Here is a 16,656-nt window from a genome sequence, read left to right on the forward strand (position 1 = left end):
AGCGAGACCGGCAAATTGGGGTCATGAGACGAGTATTTAATCAGCGTCTCAAGCCATCGAAGATCACTGGTCTCTGGGTCGGTCTATCGAGCATCAGTCCGAACTTCCTAGTGCCCGGACGGCTCGATACCTTCTTGGAAATCCAGGCTGAACAGACTAGAGTCCTTACGCAACCCAGTGGTGACCGTCGGGACTCTTGACCCTTTCAGTACCTAAAGTAAGTCCTTTAGGGCGTGTCGGTCATAGGGGTTCCCTGCTCGTATCGAGCGGGTTTCGCTTGGCGACACTCCAAGGGGGGCTTGCTGTGCATAAAGTAAATCCTTCGGGCTTGTCGGACATAGGGGTTCCCTGCTCGTATCGAGCGGGTTCCGCTTGGCGGCACATCAGGAGGCCTTACGCACACTCACACACACACACACCCCCCTCGTAGAGAGAGTCCCATGGGCGTCCCGCCTGTAGCGGTACTAGCGGCCCTCTTAATCTGGGAGTAAGATTTAGTTAGGCATCATCGTCAGCATACAAATAAAGGAGACATACTTGAGCTACGTTTGTTGTTTCTCTTCCTGCGCTACCCCCAAAACGTGACATGGTGGAGGCGCCTTGTTGAATCCCGGGGCTACTGATCTCCATATCTGTGGCCAAACCAAGCCGTACGCCCTAACAGGAATGAGAAAAGCGTACAACTTGAGATCAGCAAATCCTAGCAGCCCCATTCAACCAAGGCACAGGAGCTCAAGCGTAGGAGACCCTTGGATGCAAGAAACAGATTACCTAACCCTTACGCTTGTAAATACAAGAAGGGAAGACACTGAGCAGCCACAAGAACCAGAAAACGATCTGGAAAATACAGTGATAGAGACAGGAGCACAAGTACACCCTGAGAAAGGAGATAAAGCATTAGAAGGCAAGAAGGGGTCAAGAGAAATGGCGGACATTACCATTTCGGCGGTTGAGGCAGGGGAAAAAACACCCGCACTACCTCAATTCATCAGCCCACCAACGTTCAACCCGGGCAGTGATTCAGCCCCTCAGTTTATCGGCACATACGAGCGAACGGCAGTGGCCAATAGCTGGAACGATGCGTTAAAAATACTATACTTTCACTCGTACCTGCAGGGCGCCGCAAACATTTGGTATAGAGAATATAAAGCAGCAAACCCTGACAGCAACTGGCAACACATTTGTCAAGCATTCAAGACTGAGTTTAGCGACGGTATCAACAGTCGCCATTTGCTTGCAAAGTTAAGGCAAAGGAAGCAAAGGGACCTGGAACAGACAAAGAATTATTTCTATGATCTAAGGGTCCTATACGAAGAATACAAAGAAAACGTAGATCTCGACGAATTCGTAGATATTTTCCAGAGTGGGCTAAAAGATATACCAAGAGCTAAATACTACTGGCTCACAAATTTTCCTAATAACCCACCTAGGAACTTGGACGAAGTCAAAAAACTTTGCATCACAATAGATAACGCTCCTGAAAAGTTCTCGACACCGCTCACTTTTAGACCGCAGCATCAAATAGAAGAACAGGCCGCTGGACCAGTAGAACAAAGACAGTCACCTTTTGGCAATCCCCGCCCTTACAGAACCCCGCCACCGCTCAGGAGAGACTATGGCACAAACCATGCCAGTAATCCAGAAAGACAGTACCAATCCACGAGGACATATGACAACAGGCTCAGGTGCTACAACTGCGGTAAAATAGGCCACTTTGCTGCTGTGTGTAGAAGTAGACAGCAGCACCCAAACTCCAGGGGGTGGCAAAACTAAGTCCCGTCACCCTCTCCACTCGGGGCACAACGTGCTATAAGATACTATACATAAATGCTGTTGTGAACGATTATTACGTACCGGCGATTATTGACACAGGTGCAGAACTAAATGTGATAAGCCATCTCCTGGTCAACAAAAAACATAGGATCAGAGACCCACCCACGTTGCTTGTGACAGCTGGCGGTCAGAAAGTAAGAAGTCTAGGCGACACATTGGCATCACTGGAGCTCAGAGGCAATTACAAGAAAAAATTAGAAATTAAAGCAACGATATTGGAGAATACACCACAACCCCTTATTTTGGGCATGGAGTTCTTAAGGGAAATGCAGGCAGCAATTTGCTTAATATCCAACATACTCACCCTAAATCAAGATTTGGTGATACCGCTCGGTGCAAAGCAAGATTCTGCATCCAAAAAACCATGCAAAACACGAAGCTGGAGAGAAGTGATCCAAGAAATACCTGGGTCCATCTTCAGTCTTCCGAGCAGCACTGCATGGGCCGTTGCAGTCTCTTCGGCTCCCAGTAGAGATAGAGGAGTGGGAAAAGCCATCAGGGACCATTTGGCAGATTACAACACAGAAAAGCTACCCATAGGGAGCGTGGTCAGTTTGTTTAAGAAAAACAGACATACCCTACAGATGATAGTAAAAGAAGAGGGTAGCGAATATATCCCTACTCATACGCTCCAACATTGCTGTAGGAAATTGAAAGATTGGGCAATACGAAATAAAATAAGTAAGGTGGCTATACCTAGATTGACATCCGCAAACGCAAACAGCGAGTCAGATTGGGAGAAGCTTAAAGACTTGCTGTATGAGACTTTCAAGGAAACGAGTGTGACGGTACTGGTTTCAAAAAATAGAGAACCCCGACCAAGAAAGACCAAGACACAAACCAGCTCCTGGAACACCCTGCCGAACTACATAGAAAACGATGACCGCTTGATAGTTAAGTTGAAGGCAAAGGAAGATTACACTCTGAAGCCAGGAGAGAAAAAATCCATCAAAACTGAACCAAAAATACCCCTATCTACAGAGATGTTATTAGTACAAAACGAGGGATGGCTAGTACGCAACAACCTACTATGCAACCTAGAAAGAGCCGAAAACTCTATATCATTGACCCTCAAGAACATAGGGCCAACTAGAAGGGTTATTTACAAAGACACAACGGTGGCACGGCTAGAAGAGCCCAGTGGGTTGAGCACCACAGCACTCTTTACAACACAGAGAATAGACGAAGAAGTAGTGACATTAGAAGACCACAAACTGGACCACATTACGGATAAGCAGTTCAAAAAAGAACTAGAGAGTCTACTGGTTGAATATGGGGACGTATTTTGCAAGTCACCAAAATATATGGGCAAAACACAACTGATAGAGCACAAAATAGAAGTAACAGAAGATAAACCAGTGAAATGCCGCCCTTATAGAGTCTCACAATCCGAGCGAGAAATCATTGACACACAAATAAAAGAAATGCTCAATTGCGGAGTAATAAGACCATGCCACTCGCCGTGGGCAAGCCCCGTTGTACTGGTGAAAAAGAAAGATGGCACGACGAGGTTCTGCGTGGATTACAAAAGAACTATAAACCCAGTCACCAAAAAATCATGTTACCCGATACCACAAATCGATGACATTCTCACATACATGGGAAATGCCAAGTACTTTACAACTTTGGACATGTTCTCGGGTTACTGGCAGATTCCTATAGAAGAGTCGTCCAAACAATACACGGCTTTCACGGCACAGGGACATGGATCATACGAATTCAACGTGTTAAGCTTTGGTCTATGCAATGCACCAGCAACCTTCCAACAACTTGCAGATAAGATATTTAGAGACTTAAAGTGGAAGGACATACTAATATATCTAGATGATATTATTATTTATTCAGAAAACTTAGAGGAACACTTAGCAAAATTACAAAAAGTATTCCAGAAAATGAGAGAAGCCAATCTGACCTTAAAACCGAGTAAATGCGAATATTTGCAGGAAAAGATAAGGATTTTGGGCTACACAGTAAGCAAAGAAGGAATAAGCCCAGAGGAAGAAAAACTTGCAGGGATTAAGCAATTCCCCACACCAAAGAAAACAAAGGACCTACAAAGCTTTTTAGGATTATGCAATTTTTATAGGAAATTTATAAAGGACTACGCGGTATTGGCACGGCCCTTACATGAGGCCACAAAAAAGAACAAGTTCTGCTGGGGTGAAGATCAGGCGAAAGCATTTGAACTGCTGAAAGAAAAACTGACGTCATCCCCAGTATTAAAACATTACAATCCGAATATAGGATGTACAATGCACACGGACGCCTGTATAGATGGAATAGGGGCAATTCTGCTCCAAGAAGGCAGTGACGGTCAAGACCACCCGATAGCTTATATAAGCCGGGCCTTGTCAAAAGCAGAGAAGAACTATTCGATCAGCGAGCTGGAGCTATTAGCAGCAGTCTGGGGAATGACCTACCTTAGGCATCTAATTTATGGACACCCTGTAAAAATCGTAACAGATCACCACGCATTATGCTGGATACACAATGTAAAAGATCACTCAAGAAGATTAGCACGTTGGGCTCTCAAGTTGGCAGAATTTGACTACACGGTAGTCTATAAAAAAGGCAGTAAGCACCAAGATGCGGACTGCCTATCACGGAACCCGGTGGCAGGATGGAGCGAAGTCGAATTAGATGAATTAGACGATATACCCACTTTCACGATATCAACGTTAGACATAGGAGAATTGCAGAATAAGGATAAGGCCATACTAGAATTAAAAACAGCAATAAGCAACCCCGAATCAACAAACGTTGACGCACTGACACGGCGAAAAATAAAGAATTTTAGGCTGAGGGAGGGCGTTCTGTATAGAGCAACACAAACTAAGGAAGGACTGGAACACGCACTCGTGATCCCCCGGTCACTTAGGGAGGAAATTTTGTGGGAAGCTCACAACGCACCTACCAGCGGACACATGGGGGTAACAAAAACTCTGAGCAGACTTACTCCCAAATACTATTGGGATTCGATGACTAAGGACGTCAGAAATTACGTTAAAGGTTGTAGGGACTGCCAGGCGAGAAAAGGGCCAACAAATGATAAGCCATTGGGCTTACTCCAGCCAATAAAAGTGGGCAAAGTATTTGATAAAGTAGGGATAGACCTACTGGGACCATTCCGGAAAAGTAACCAAGGCAAGACAACGATAGTAGTAGTGACAGACTACGCGTCAAGATACGCCATCACAGCGGCCCTGCCTAACGGGAAGGCAGGACCTGTGGCAAAATTCTTATTGGAACGAGTAATACTAATTCACGGCGTTCCTAGAAGCATCCTCAGCGATAGAGGCAAGGTATTCCAATCCGAACTGGTGCAGGAATTACAACAGATTATGGGTCTGAAAAGCACTTTTACAACGGCATACCACCCTTCGTGCAACGGCCTAACTGAACGCTTAAACAAAACGTTGGCGGACATGCTGTCACTATACTGCAACACAGAGCAGACAGATTGGTGCACGTATCTGCCTTTCGTGACATTCGCATACAATACGGCCAAACAGGAGACGACACGTTTTAGCCCATTTCAACTAATATTCGCAAGGAACCCCACACTCCCACTGGACGCCACCCTTTTAGAAACTGAGGACGAGTCGAACACGAACGAATTACGAGAGAAAGCTTTACTGTTAAGGGCAATTGCTGTAGATAATATCCACAAAAAACAAGAAAAGGACAAGGACATTTACGACAAATATCACAGAGATGGTGAATTTGAGGTAGGAGATAGGGTGAAAATATTCATCCCAATTAGGAAAGTGGGAAAAAGTGAGAAACTGCTGCTACGATGGTTCGGACCCTACAGAATAATAAGGAAACTCAGTGAAGTTAACTATGAAGTAAAACAGGAAAAAGGAAAAAAAACGGATATAGTGCACATAGGGAGGATTTTACCATTTTACGATGAATGGACTTTGGGGGATATATCCGATGTGGATTCAGACGTAGAAAGCAAGGAAGTGGAACAATAAAATAAGTTGTAAGGGTAACATTTTGCATAAGTAGGGTGCAAACTCAGTATATTTCATAAAGCTAACATAGTCTAAACAATTATTTAAGTAGGTTGACCAATCATTACGCCTCTTCCGCCAGGATATCACAACCTAGGAACTCACGGAACAAGCGACCATCCCGCGCACTTCGAAGTGGACGAGGAAAGTCAGTAGAGGGCGCCACCACCCGCGAACTGAGTAACGGGTGCTCTGGCGCACAGTTAGGCAAGACGAAGCCGCGTAAGGCCGCCCTCCAGGAAGGAGCAACAGATTCCAGGAGAACCACAAGGGATAACAAGGGGAGCGTAATAGGACATAAGTTACGATTGGTCACACGGTGTAAATAAAGCCATGGGGCATGTAGGTTATTTAGTTAAGTTAGGGTTAAGTGTCCGGGGCGAACACTCTTCAGAGGGGGGAGATGTCACGAATAACATAAGTTGCACCATGTTCCGTTACCTAGTCTGGCCCCGGTCTCCCCCAGTGCACTGCCGAATCAGCGAGACCGGCAAATTGGGGTCATGAGACGAGTATTTAATCAGCGTCTCAAGCCATCGAAGATCACTGGTCTCTGGGTCGGTCTATCGAGCATCAGTCCGAACTTCCTAGTGCCCGGACGGCTCGATACCTTCTTGGAAATCCAGGCTGAACAGACTAGAGTCCTTACGCAACCCAGTGGTGACCGTCGGGACTCTTGACCCTTTCAGTACCTAAAGTAAGTCCTTTAGGGCGTGTCGGTCATAGGGGTTCCCTGCTCGTATCGAGCGGGTTTCGCTTGGCGACACTCCAAGGGGGGCTTGCTGTGCATAAAGTAAATCCTTCGGGCTTGTCGGACATAGGGGTTCCCTGCTCGTATCGAGCGGGTTCCGCTTGGCGGCACATCAGGAGGCCTTACGCACACTCACACACACACACACCCCCTCGTAGAGAGAGTCCCATGGGCGTCCCGCCTGTAGCGGTACTAGCGGCCCTCTTAATCTGGGAGTAAGATTTAGTTAGGCATCATCGTCAGCATACAAATAAAGGAGACATACTTGAGCTACGTTTGTTGTTTCTCTTCCTGCGCTACCCCCAAAACGTGACAATATTTTCGGAGTTGATTTCGTGCTACACCGTCTGCTGTTGTGAGAGTGTTTTGGCCATTTTATAAAATATTTCTGTTGTTTTCAAAACTTTCAAGTAGTGGAACGTTTATTTTTGAAGTTAAGATGAGAAGTGCATATGTAATAAAATTACTACAAGAAAACCCAGACGTTGGTCAGAGGTATGAATAATAACATTTTCTGTAGGATCTTGTTTTATTACAAAATTTTAGAGTTATGTCTTTTTTTAACTCTTCTGTAAAGTTACCTCGTTTCTAGGTATCTAATGAAGCTGAAATTGCTTAAGGATTTGGATCCTTTTACACTGGCTGCTGTTGAAATTGATTATTCTGCAAATGGCATTCCACCAGTCACATATCCAGACATATTCTCATATGTTGTGTTAACTCACAGTTTTTACACCCATGAGCAGATGAAAGCCTACAAGACTCTACAATCACACAAGTATTTTTCAGCTGGTTTTGTCTTAAAGATTGGTACAAAAATTGTTAATGGGTTCTATGTCATTGTTGGAAAGGTAACATTACAAGTATGTTTGTTTACAATTGTTTTTAACTCACACTTTACTTTTTTCAGGTAAAACATTCACAAAAGGCCAATATTAAAGCACTTGATGCTTGGTGTATCGTTGCAAAAGATGGTGCAATTTCAACTGGACATTGTATGTGTATGGCTGGTAATAGTGAAGTTTGTAGTCATATTGGTGCTTTGCTTTTTGCTGCCGAATATGCAAACAGAAATAAAGGTGTAGTGTCATGTACAGATGTAGCTGCTTTGTGGCCCATGCCTACATTATCAACCGTAGTGCCCATCGTTCCAGTAGCAGAAATGAATTTTGGCAAGTTTGTGGATCTGTCAACACAGCACATACCCAGTAGTACCAAAGAAGGTGTTGTAAATTTATTCAAAAGAATTGAAAGTCTGGGACGCACTGCCAGTATTATGAGAATTGTTGAACCATTTGCAAGCAATCTGCAGATAGCTTCCAATATTACACTGCCAGATATATTTAATATATTTAATGAAGAATACATTTCAAAAAATTATGTAGAACTGATGAACATATCAAAAACACTAGTTGTGTCATTAGATAAAAAAAAAGTTTTATTAATTGAGGAACATACCAGAGGTCAGCATGCTTCCAACAATTGGTATGTGCAAAGAGCAGGCAGGATTACTGCTTCAAAATTGAAGTCTGTCTGCAGAACAAGTAAAGAATCACCTTCACTTTCATTAATTAAAAGTATTTGTTACCCAACAAAGGTCCTATTCCAAACAAAAGCCACAAATGGGGTTTAAAACATGAACTAGATGCTGTTGAACAATATAGAAAAACAATGGAAGAACATGAAAATTTTATTTTAAATGATGTGGGTTTAGTAATAAATCCAAGGTGGCCACAGTTGGGAGCATCTCCTGATAAAATAGTGTATTGTGAATGTTGTTTGGGAGGAGCCTTAGAAGTAAAATGTCCTTATTTATTGAATACAAAGGATATTAATGACGTAAATGAATATGTTAAACTTAAAAACTCTTGTGTCATTGTAAGTGATGGTCAAATCATTTTAAAACATGATCATCAATATTACTACCAAGTACAAATGCAAATTTTTGTTTGTAATCTACAATATTGCGACTTTGTCATTTGGTCACCAAGGTTTCTTTTCAAAGAACGAATTTATCCAGATTTTGAGTATTGGGCTAAATATTTCCAAACTGCTTTGAAGTTTCATTCAGAAGTGATTGTACCTGAGCTCTTGGGGCGATATTTTCTAGAAAGGAAGGATCTGCTAAACTAAATTATTGGTGTATATGTAATGGTGTTGATGATGGAACCCCAATGCTACAGTGTGATAATGATGAATGTTCCATCAAGTGGTTTCATTTTAAATGTTTAAATCTTTCTTGGGTTCCTGATTCTGAATGGTATTGTACTGCTTGCCAACCAAACAAATAATATTTTTGATACGATACATTTTTGAAGCGGGGATTCCCCGTCGCCCATGAAGTCTGGTTGTCATAGCAACGATAGGCGAAATGTGATTCCCCGGCGTTAATTTCATTTGCTTGATGATAAGTAGAAGGGAGGAAGGCAGTGAAGTTCGTGTTCCTAGATACTAAAGTATCTTCTATTGTTATTATTTTTGTGAGATGAGTGACTCTAGCAAGTCTGAGCCTTTCGGTTCCGATTCGGGCTCCGAATACCTACCAGGCAAAGGACAGAAAAGCTATTACAATAAAATGGACAGTGAAAGTGAAAATGACTCAAGTGATACACATGAGAACGATGACCAAACAGTCCAAAAAGGTAGGTAGGTAGGTACCAAAAAGAAAAAGCAGCCTCATTCTCAAATGTTAGAGAGTGGCAAAAAACAAGTTAAAGATTTTTTCATGTGGAAGTGGGAAACAGAAGCAAAAAAAACAATGATAAGATAAGCCAAATGTATACCATGTTTTGAAAAATTTGGAAAAAGTGTTTACCTAAAAATTAAAAATGCCGGCACTTCTGGATTAAAAAGACACTTGAAAGCAAAACATAAGGTGTTATTCGACAAAGAATTTTCTCAGGAAGGGTCCTCGTCCTCTACGGAAATCACAAAATAGCCAAGCACCCTGTACCAGTTGGAACTCAGCGAGGTCTGATGGAAGTGGAAGTGGTATTTTGGCTTGGGTAAACGAAAGTCAACGTAGACAAACTGTAAGTTGAATTGTTGATCTTTAAATATCATTAGTTTTTACTTAAACCGAAAAGATTCTCTGAAGTGTGCATAAATTTTACATTCTTACGTGTCCCCGTTGAGTCAAGTTAAAAAAAAATCTAGAAATTATTGACCATATTTAAAAATAATTGAAATCCATAAATAAAGAAAAAAGATGCAGGGTAAAGTTATGTTCCAACTCAGGTTTGAAGTGGAGAGTGCGTCTAATTTTGACATTTGAATAATAAATTATTTCCCAATCATAATATGAACCCATTCTATAAAAAAATACCACGGAATAGAAGTACTTATTCCATTGGCACCGGTATTTATTACTGGATTTTCAATTCCAGGCAAGAGCAAGAACTCAGTCTCTAAACAAGGACACTGTTGATGACCTTCTCATCGAATTTGTTACGAAGAAGTATCTGCCTTTCAGTTTCTTTGAAGATGATGTGACAAAGCAGCTGTTTACATATTTAAATCCAGATGTAGTTTTACCTTGTGGTAATACTTTAAAAAGAAAAATTTTACAAAAATATAACACAATGAAGATCTCTGTTTCCAAGTTTCTCAAAGCATCTGAATCAAAAATATCATTTACTATTGATGGGTGGTCGTCATTCGGTATGAAGGGATACTACGGGATTACAGCTCACTTCGTGGACAAGAAATGGAGACTTCAATCAATTGTTTTGGACTTTATACCTGCAGACGGAAAACATACAGGTGAATCAGTTGCCAACCTTTTCTTCGAGGTTCTAAAATCGTACGAAATACTGGATTTCATTCAAGGTGTGACAACTGACAATACGGCTTCTAACTTTACCATGATGCGCTACTTGGAGAACTTGATACCAGGTCTTGATCACAAAAACAAACACTTTGTATATATATATATATTGCGCATATTCTCAACTTAGCGGTACAGGATTTTATGAAAATTATTGAACCAAATAAAAGAAGATTCGAAAAAGAACCTGCAGAAAGTGATTTGGAATCTGAGTCTGACTCAGAGACAAGCCAAAGCAGTGTAGATCTTACTTCGCCTGTAAGTAAAATCAGAAGTCTTGTGAAGAAAATCAAATTTTCTGAACAAACTCAGCTTGAACTTAAAAGTTTTTGTGAAGCGGTAAACTGTAAGATGACTAAGCCAAAATTGGATATGCCCACAAGATGGAATTCAACTTTTGAAATGCTGGTATGGAGTTTGAGTGTGAAAGAAGCATTAAATATACTTTGCGATAATATCAGCAACTTGAAGGATTTAAAGATAACAGAGAAAGAATGGATTCTAATAAGCAATATTTGTCAGTATTTGAGAAGTTTTAAAACGCTTTCTTGCGTCTTTGAAAGAGAAAAATACTGCACACTTCCAATGGTTGTAATTGGAGTCAACATGCTTTTGGACAAACTGGAACTATGGGCGCACGAATTGGACCATAAAATTGAAAGGACTACTACCGACGAGCAGATGCTATACTGTATACAGGTTGCGAGAGATAAAATTGTGAAGCACTACAACAAAACAAACTGGATTTACTGTGTAGTCCTCATTCTAGATCCCCGACATAAAGTTGACACTTTTTCCTCCACTTCATGGGGAAAACTTCTGCAATCACAGGCTGTTCAAGCATTTGAAGAAGTTTTTAAAAAAAACTATTTTAATAAATAATGTGACCTCTCATGTAAACCTATGGAAGATTCCAAAAATGATGAGGTAGGTGACAGTGTTGACATGGAATTTGACTTGGACATTACTTGCCTATTCAAGAAAAAAGAAAACATTGTTCACTCAGAACTTTGGAGAAATGAAATTCAGAGGTATCTTAGTGAACCGAGAGCAAATAACTCCGAAGACATACTAGATTGGTGGAGAAGACACGAAAATATTTACCCCACATTGTCAAAAATGGCCAAAGACTTTCTCGCAACTCCAGCAACATCGGTACCTGCTGAAAAAAGGTTATTTTCAAGAGCAGCTTTAACTGTGACCAAATCAAGAAATCGGCTAGCCCTGGATTCCGTAAGAAGTCTTATGTGCCTTAATTCCTGGCTTCTGAATTCGGATATAAAGAGCTCCACCAATACTTGTTAAGTGTTAAAATATTATTTAAAACATACTTGATATTTTTTGTTACCAGATAATACTTGAATTTTCTGATGTATGATCTTTATTTGTGTTTTATCTGTTAAGTTTTTATAATGAAACTTCAGTATTTATAATAATATTGTCACGTTTAGGGGGTAGCGTAGGAAGAGAAACAACAATCGTAGCTCAAGTATGTCTTCTTTATTAGGCTAGGCAGTGAACACTGTCCAAGAGGGGGTTGTGTGGGTGTGGGTGTAAGTGCGTAAGGCCTTCTGATGTGCCGCCAAGCGGAACCCGCTCGATACGAGCAGGGTGCCCCTATGTCCGACACGCCCAAAGGATTTACTTAAAGCACTGCAACAGGGTAACGAGCCGTCCGGGCACTAGAAAGTTCGGACTGTCGCTCGTGACCTCCCTCTGGGGATGACCCCAGAGTTCGGTAATCTTCGATGGCTTGAGACGCTGATTAAATACCCACATCGTGACCCCAATTTGCCGGTCTTGCTGATTCAGACAGTGCACTAGGGGAGACCGGGGCCCGACTAGGTAACGGCACATAGTGCAATTTATGCTATTCGTGACATCTCCCCCTTCCAACAAGTGTTCGCCCCGAACACTAAAAGTCCATGTTTACAAAATCAACTCACTTATTTTCTAATCTTACTTTAAAAAGCAGGTGGGGATGTACTTTATTCAAACCAACAATTATTACTTCTTAAAACTAAGCCATAGCCTAGTTATCAAAAGTTTAGTTTTATCTTACCCAATACACTACAAACTAAAATGTGCTCCTATACACTAAAATGTTTAGGGCAACCTACAGGCCGCTCTTGATATAGCCCTACTCAGTTCAAGCAACTGCGGACCTGCAGGCTGGTCCTTCAAAACTCGCTTGATTCTTCTGGGGTGGGCATTGTTGTGTCGTCTTCCTGATCTCTCTTTCTTTCTCTCTCTTTGTCTCTCTTCTGGTCTTTGCCTCTCTTCTTTCTTCTCTGTTATTCCTTCATCTTTTTCCCGTGACTTAATTGGCTTCAATTTGCGAGGGTGTGTCTATCAATATGAAGATTAATAGACGGGGATTGAACGGGGCACCTCCACCATGTCACGTTTAGGGGGTAGCGTAGGAAGAGAAACAACAATCGTAGCTCAAGTATGTCTTCTTTATTAGGCTAGGCAGTGAACACTGTCCAAGAGGGGGTTGTGTGGGTGTGGGTGTAAGTGCGTAAGGCCTTCTGATGTGCCGCCAAGCGGAACCCGCTCGATACGAGCAGGGTGCCCCTATGTCCGACACGCCCAAAGGATTTACTTAAAGCACTGCAACAGGGTAACGAGCCGTCCGGGCACTAGAAAGTTCGGACTGTCGCTCGTGACCTCCCTCTGGGGATGACCCCAGAGTTCGGTAATCTTCGATGGCTTGAGACGCTGATTAAATACCCACATCGTGACCCCAATTTGCCGGTCTTGCTGATTCAGACAGTGCACTAGGGGAGACCGGGGCCCGACTATGTAACGGCACATAGTGCAATTTATGCTATTCGTGACAATATAAGTGAAGTATATTCAGCATTTTATAATAATGAAGAATACTGCCTTTTTGGCAGTACTTTTCGCTTTTTTTAAAGACACACTTATTTACTTACATAAAGATCTTCTGCGTTTTTTTTTTCAAGATTTCTTGATGTCTTGTCAAAAAATCTTGATATTAACATAACATTTCTTGTCTTGTCTTGAATATACAAATCCATTCCTTGTCTTGATCTTGTCTTGATTTCAAGACAAGATCTTGACATAATCAAGAAATTGGCGAACCCTAATCAGTATATGAACTGAACGTTCCCCCCTTTGACAGTTGACAAATGAGAGACGATGTCATGCGTCACCCAAAAATTAGAAATAAGCAAGTCATGAAACTGTTGTTTACGTTTATATAAGTTTTGTTCTTTTTCCATCCTAAAAAACAGGCTGCTATTGCACCAATTAGCAAATAAAGTTCCGTTCTAAGGTGAAACCTGTGTACTTTCTTTCGGTGTATGAATCCACAACAAACTGATGCAAAATCTAGCATTACAATTGGCGCCCAAGTGTCGGCATCGAAAGTGAGGTTATCCAGTGAATTTGTGAACTTTATTAGTGGAATTCTGACTTTAATGAACCTTTTCTGAACTAAATACGTTGAGTCGTAAGTGCATCCACGTCGGAACACTTCGTATCACCAATTTTCGCACCGTGTTCGGGTCATTTTGCAATTTTGGTCGCAATCATTCAACTAGTTTTTTTGGCTTTTACAAGTACGCATTGTAAATCGCCCCGTATGTGTGTTACATATCGGATCTTTTCATTAAATTATGTGCATCCAGCCAGTGTTTTACCATCGTTTTCAACGCAGTAAGTTGAACTTTTAGTTAGCAACTTTGCTTCAAGCTTGTGATAACTAGAATTAGCACCATTGACTCCCAAAGAAGTCCTTATTTTCTACGTTCTAAAGAACTTGCAGCAGCTGTACAATCAAGTAATTCTGACAATATGAGTGTTACATTGTCAGATGACCAATTTGAAGCCCTTTTATCTCGACTGTCAATACCACCAAATACAACAGTAGTATCCTCGACTAGTGGAGAATTTTCAAAATGTAATAGCAGATTTGATGGATCTAAGGATTCAGATGTAAATGCTTTTATAGATGCTATTGAGGTTTATAAGGATTGCACCAACATCTCAGAAGAGAATGCACTTAGAGGTTTACCAATGCTTCTAGATGGATTTGCAGCAACCTGGTTCCAGGGTGTTAAGTCAAGTTTAACAGATTGGAATAGAGCATTGGCGCTATTAAGAACCACTTTTGGCCCAACAAAGCCACCCTATCGGGTCTATAGTGACCTTTTTGCTCAAGAACAAGATGCCAAAACAAAGTGTGATGTCTACATTTGTAAAGCACGTGCCATTCTTGCCCAGTTACCCACGGGTACTTTGACTGAAGCCACTCAGATTGACATGATTTATGGTTTACTGCACAGGCGCGTAAGGGAGAAAGTGCCACGTGACAAGGTAACCTCATTCGAAGAACTTTTAACTCAAGCAAGACTAGCAGAGGAAACTTTTGACATAACTGTAAGTCGATATGAAGATAACCACACTTCTGCAGCAAAAGAAAAACCTGTGCGTTGTGCATATTGCAAGAATCCAGGTCACCTTAAAGAAGAGTGCAGAAAACTTAAACATTACCAAGACAGACGCAGTGACGAGACGTCCAGTACACAGCTCCAGCAGACAACCACTAAGTTAACCACCCCAAAGACGGCAACAACAGCAAGTGCACCACCATATAATAACTCTACCATTGTTTGCTATGGATGTGGCACCCCAGGCTTTATAAGAAGCAACTGCCCTAAATGTTCAGTGGATAGCAATCGAAATGGCGTCTCAAAAGAGTCTGTTGCCTCAGCAGAGTTTCTATGCAGCTCGTTCACGAAAGATAACTGCTCACGGCCATTAGTACCAATCGCTATACTAAAACATGCTGGTTATGCATACTTAGATACAGGCGCTACAACCAATATAGCTGGAAGTAAGCTTACTCAAATCCTGATTCAAGAATACGTTCCCTATCTTGAAGCCAACGACCTAGATATGGTTCTCGCCGATGGAGCCAAAAGAAAAGTCCAGGCCCTCATTTTTAATGTTCCAGTGACCCTGTATGGCAGGACGGCCCATGTACAGCTTTTGTCGATACCTGACCATATCAATAGTCGCACGTTACTAGGAGCTGACTTTATTCGAACTATGAAGCTCGTTTTAGACCTGAATAACAATGTCTTCCATTTCTCCGACTGTAGTGACGTCACTTACCGATTTACAACAGCAGGTGATATTGCCAAGTTGTTGTAAACACTGTTGACCTTTCCAATGCGTTGCGCAGCGATGAAGCCTTGAAACTTCAACCTGAGGAAAGACAGCAACTTGATCATCTACTACAAGAATTTTCCACTCTTTTTGAGCCTAGTAATGAACCTACACCATTCGCAGAGCACAGGATTGTACTTCAAGACGATACCCCTATAGCTGTACCGCCATATCGCATATCAATTGAAAAGAAGCAACATCTGCGCAAAGAACTGGACATACTACTCGAAAATGGCACCATAGAAGAGTGCGAGTCCCCATACGCCGCACCAGTTGTACTAGTACCAAAGAAAGATGGAGGAATTTGACTGACTGTAGATTACAGGAGACTGAACGCAATCACTAGAGCCGATCGATATCCACTTCCCCGTATTGATGATCTCCTGCCACGATGCAAAGAAAACAAAGTATATGACTACTACTACTAGATCTTAAGAGTGGTTACCACCAAATTAGTGTCAGACCCTCGAACCGCGACAAAACTGGATTTGTAACACCATTTGGGACTTTCAGGTATACTAGGATGCCATTTGGTCTTGTGACGGCCCCCTCTACGTTCCAAAGATTAATGGATCGTTTCAAATCAGGACTGACTGATGTAGCTCTCTTAGTCTACCTTGACGATTTAATTGTTTTATCGTCTAGTTTTTCAGAGCATCTCAGTGACCTACGACAAGTATTCACAAGACTCAACTTATTCAAATTGAAATTGAACCGAGCTAAATGTCATTTATGCCTTGAGTCAGTCAAGTACCTTGGACATATTTTATCACCAGAAGGTATTCACCCTGATAATGCGAAGGTAGCCGCCATAATGGACATGCCGGCACCCACGAACGTGAAGCAGTTGCTCAGGTTCCTACAAACCTGCTCATGGTTTCGACGCTTTATTGAAGGGTTTGCGCAAGTTGCCAACCCCCTTACCTCGTTGACCAAGAAGGAAGCTAAATGGGAATGGAAAACACCGCAAGTCAAGGCCTTTGAAAAGCTGAAGTTACTGCTAAGCAATGCTCCAATACTCCGACAAG

General features: G+C 41.9%; 1 protein-coding gene across 1 annotated transcript; it reads left to right on the forward strand.

Annotated features, from left to right (window-relative positions):
* Window positions 1-9,088: 9,088 nt before the first annotated feature.
* On the forward strand, window positions 9,089-15,936 carry LOC145735669 (uncharacterized). Its single transcript, XM_081989650.1, has 3 exons — window positions 9,089-9,245; window positions 14,409-15,603; window positions 15,645-15,936. Exons 1-3 carry the CDS (start codon window positions 9,089-9,091, stop codon window positions 15,934-15,936), a joined length of 1,644 nt encoding a protein of 547 aa, XP_081845776.1.
* Window positions 15,937-16,656: the final 720 nt, after the last annotated feature.

This window comes from Ips typographus, linkage group LG11, assembly GCF_016097725.1.
Source record: "Ips typographus isolate SLU linkage group LG11, UJ_Ityp_2.0, whole genome shotgun sequence".
NCBI lineage: Eukaryota > Metazoa > Arthropoda > Insecta > Coleoptera > Curculionidae > Ips > Ips typographus.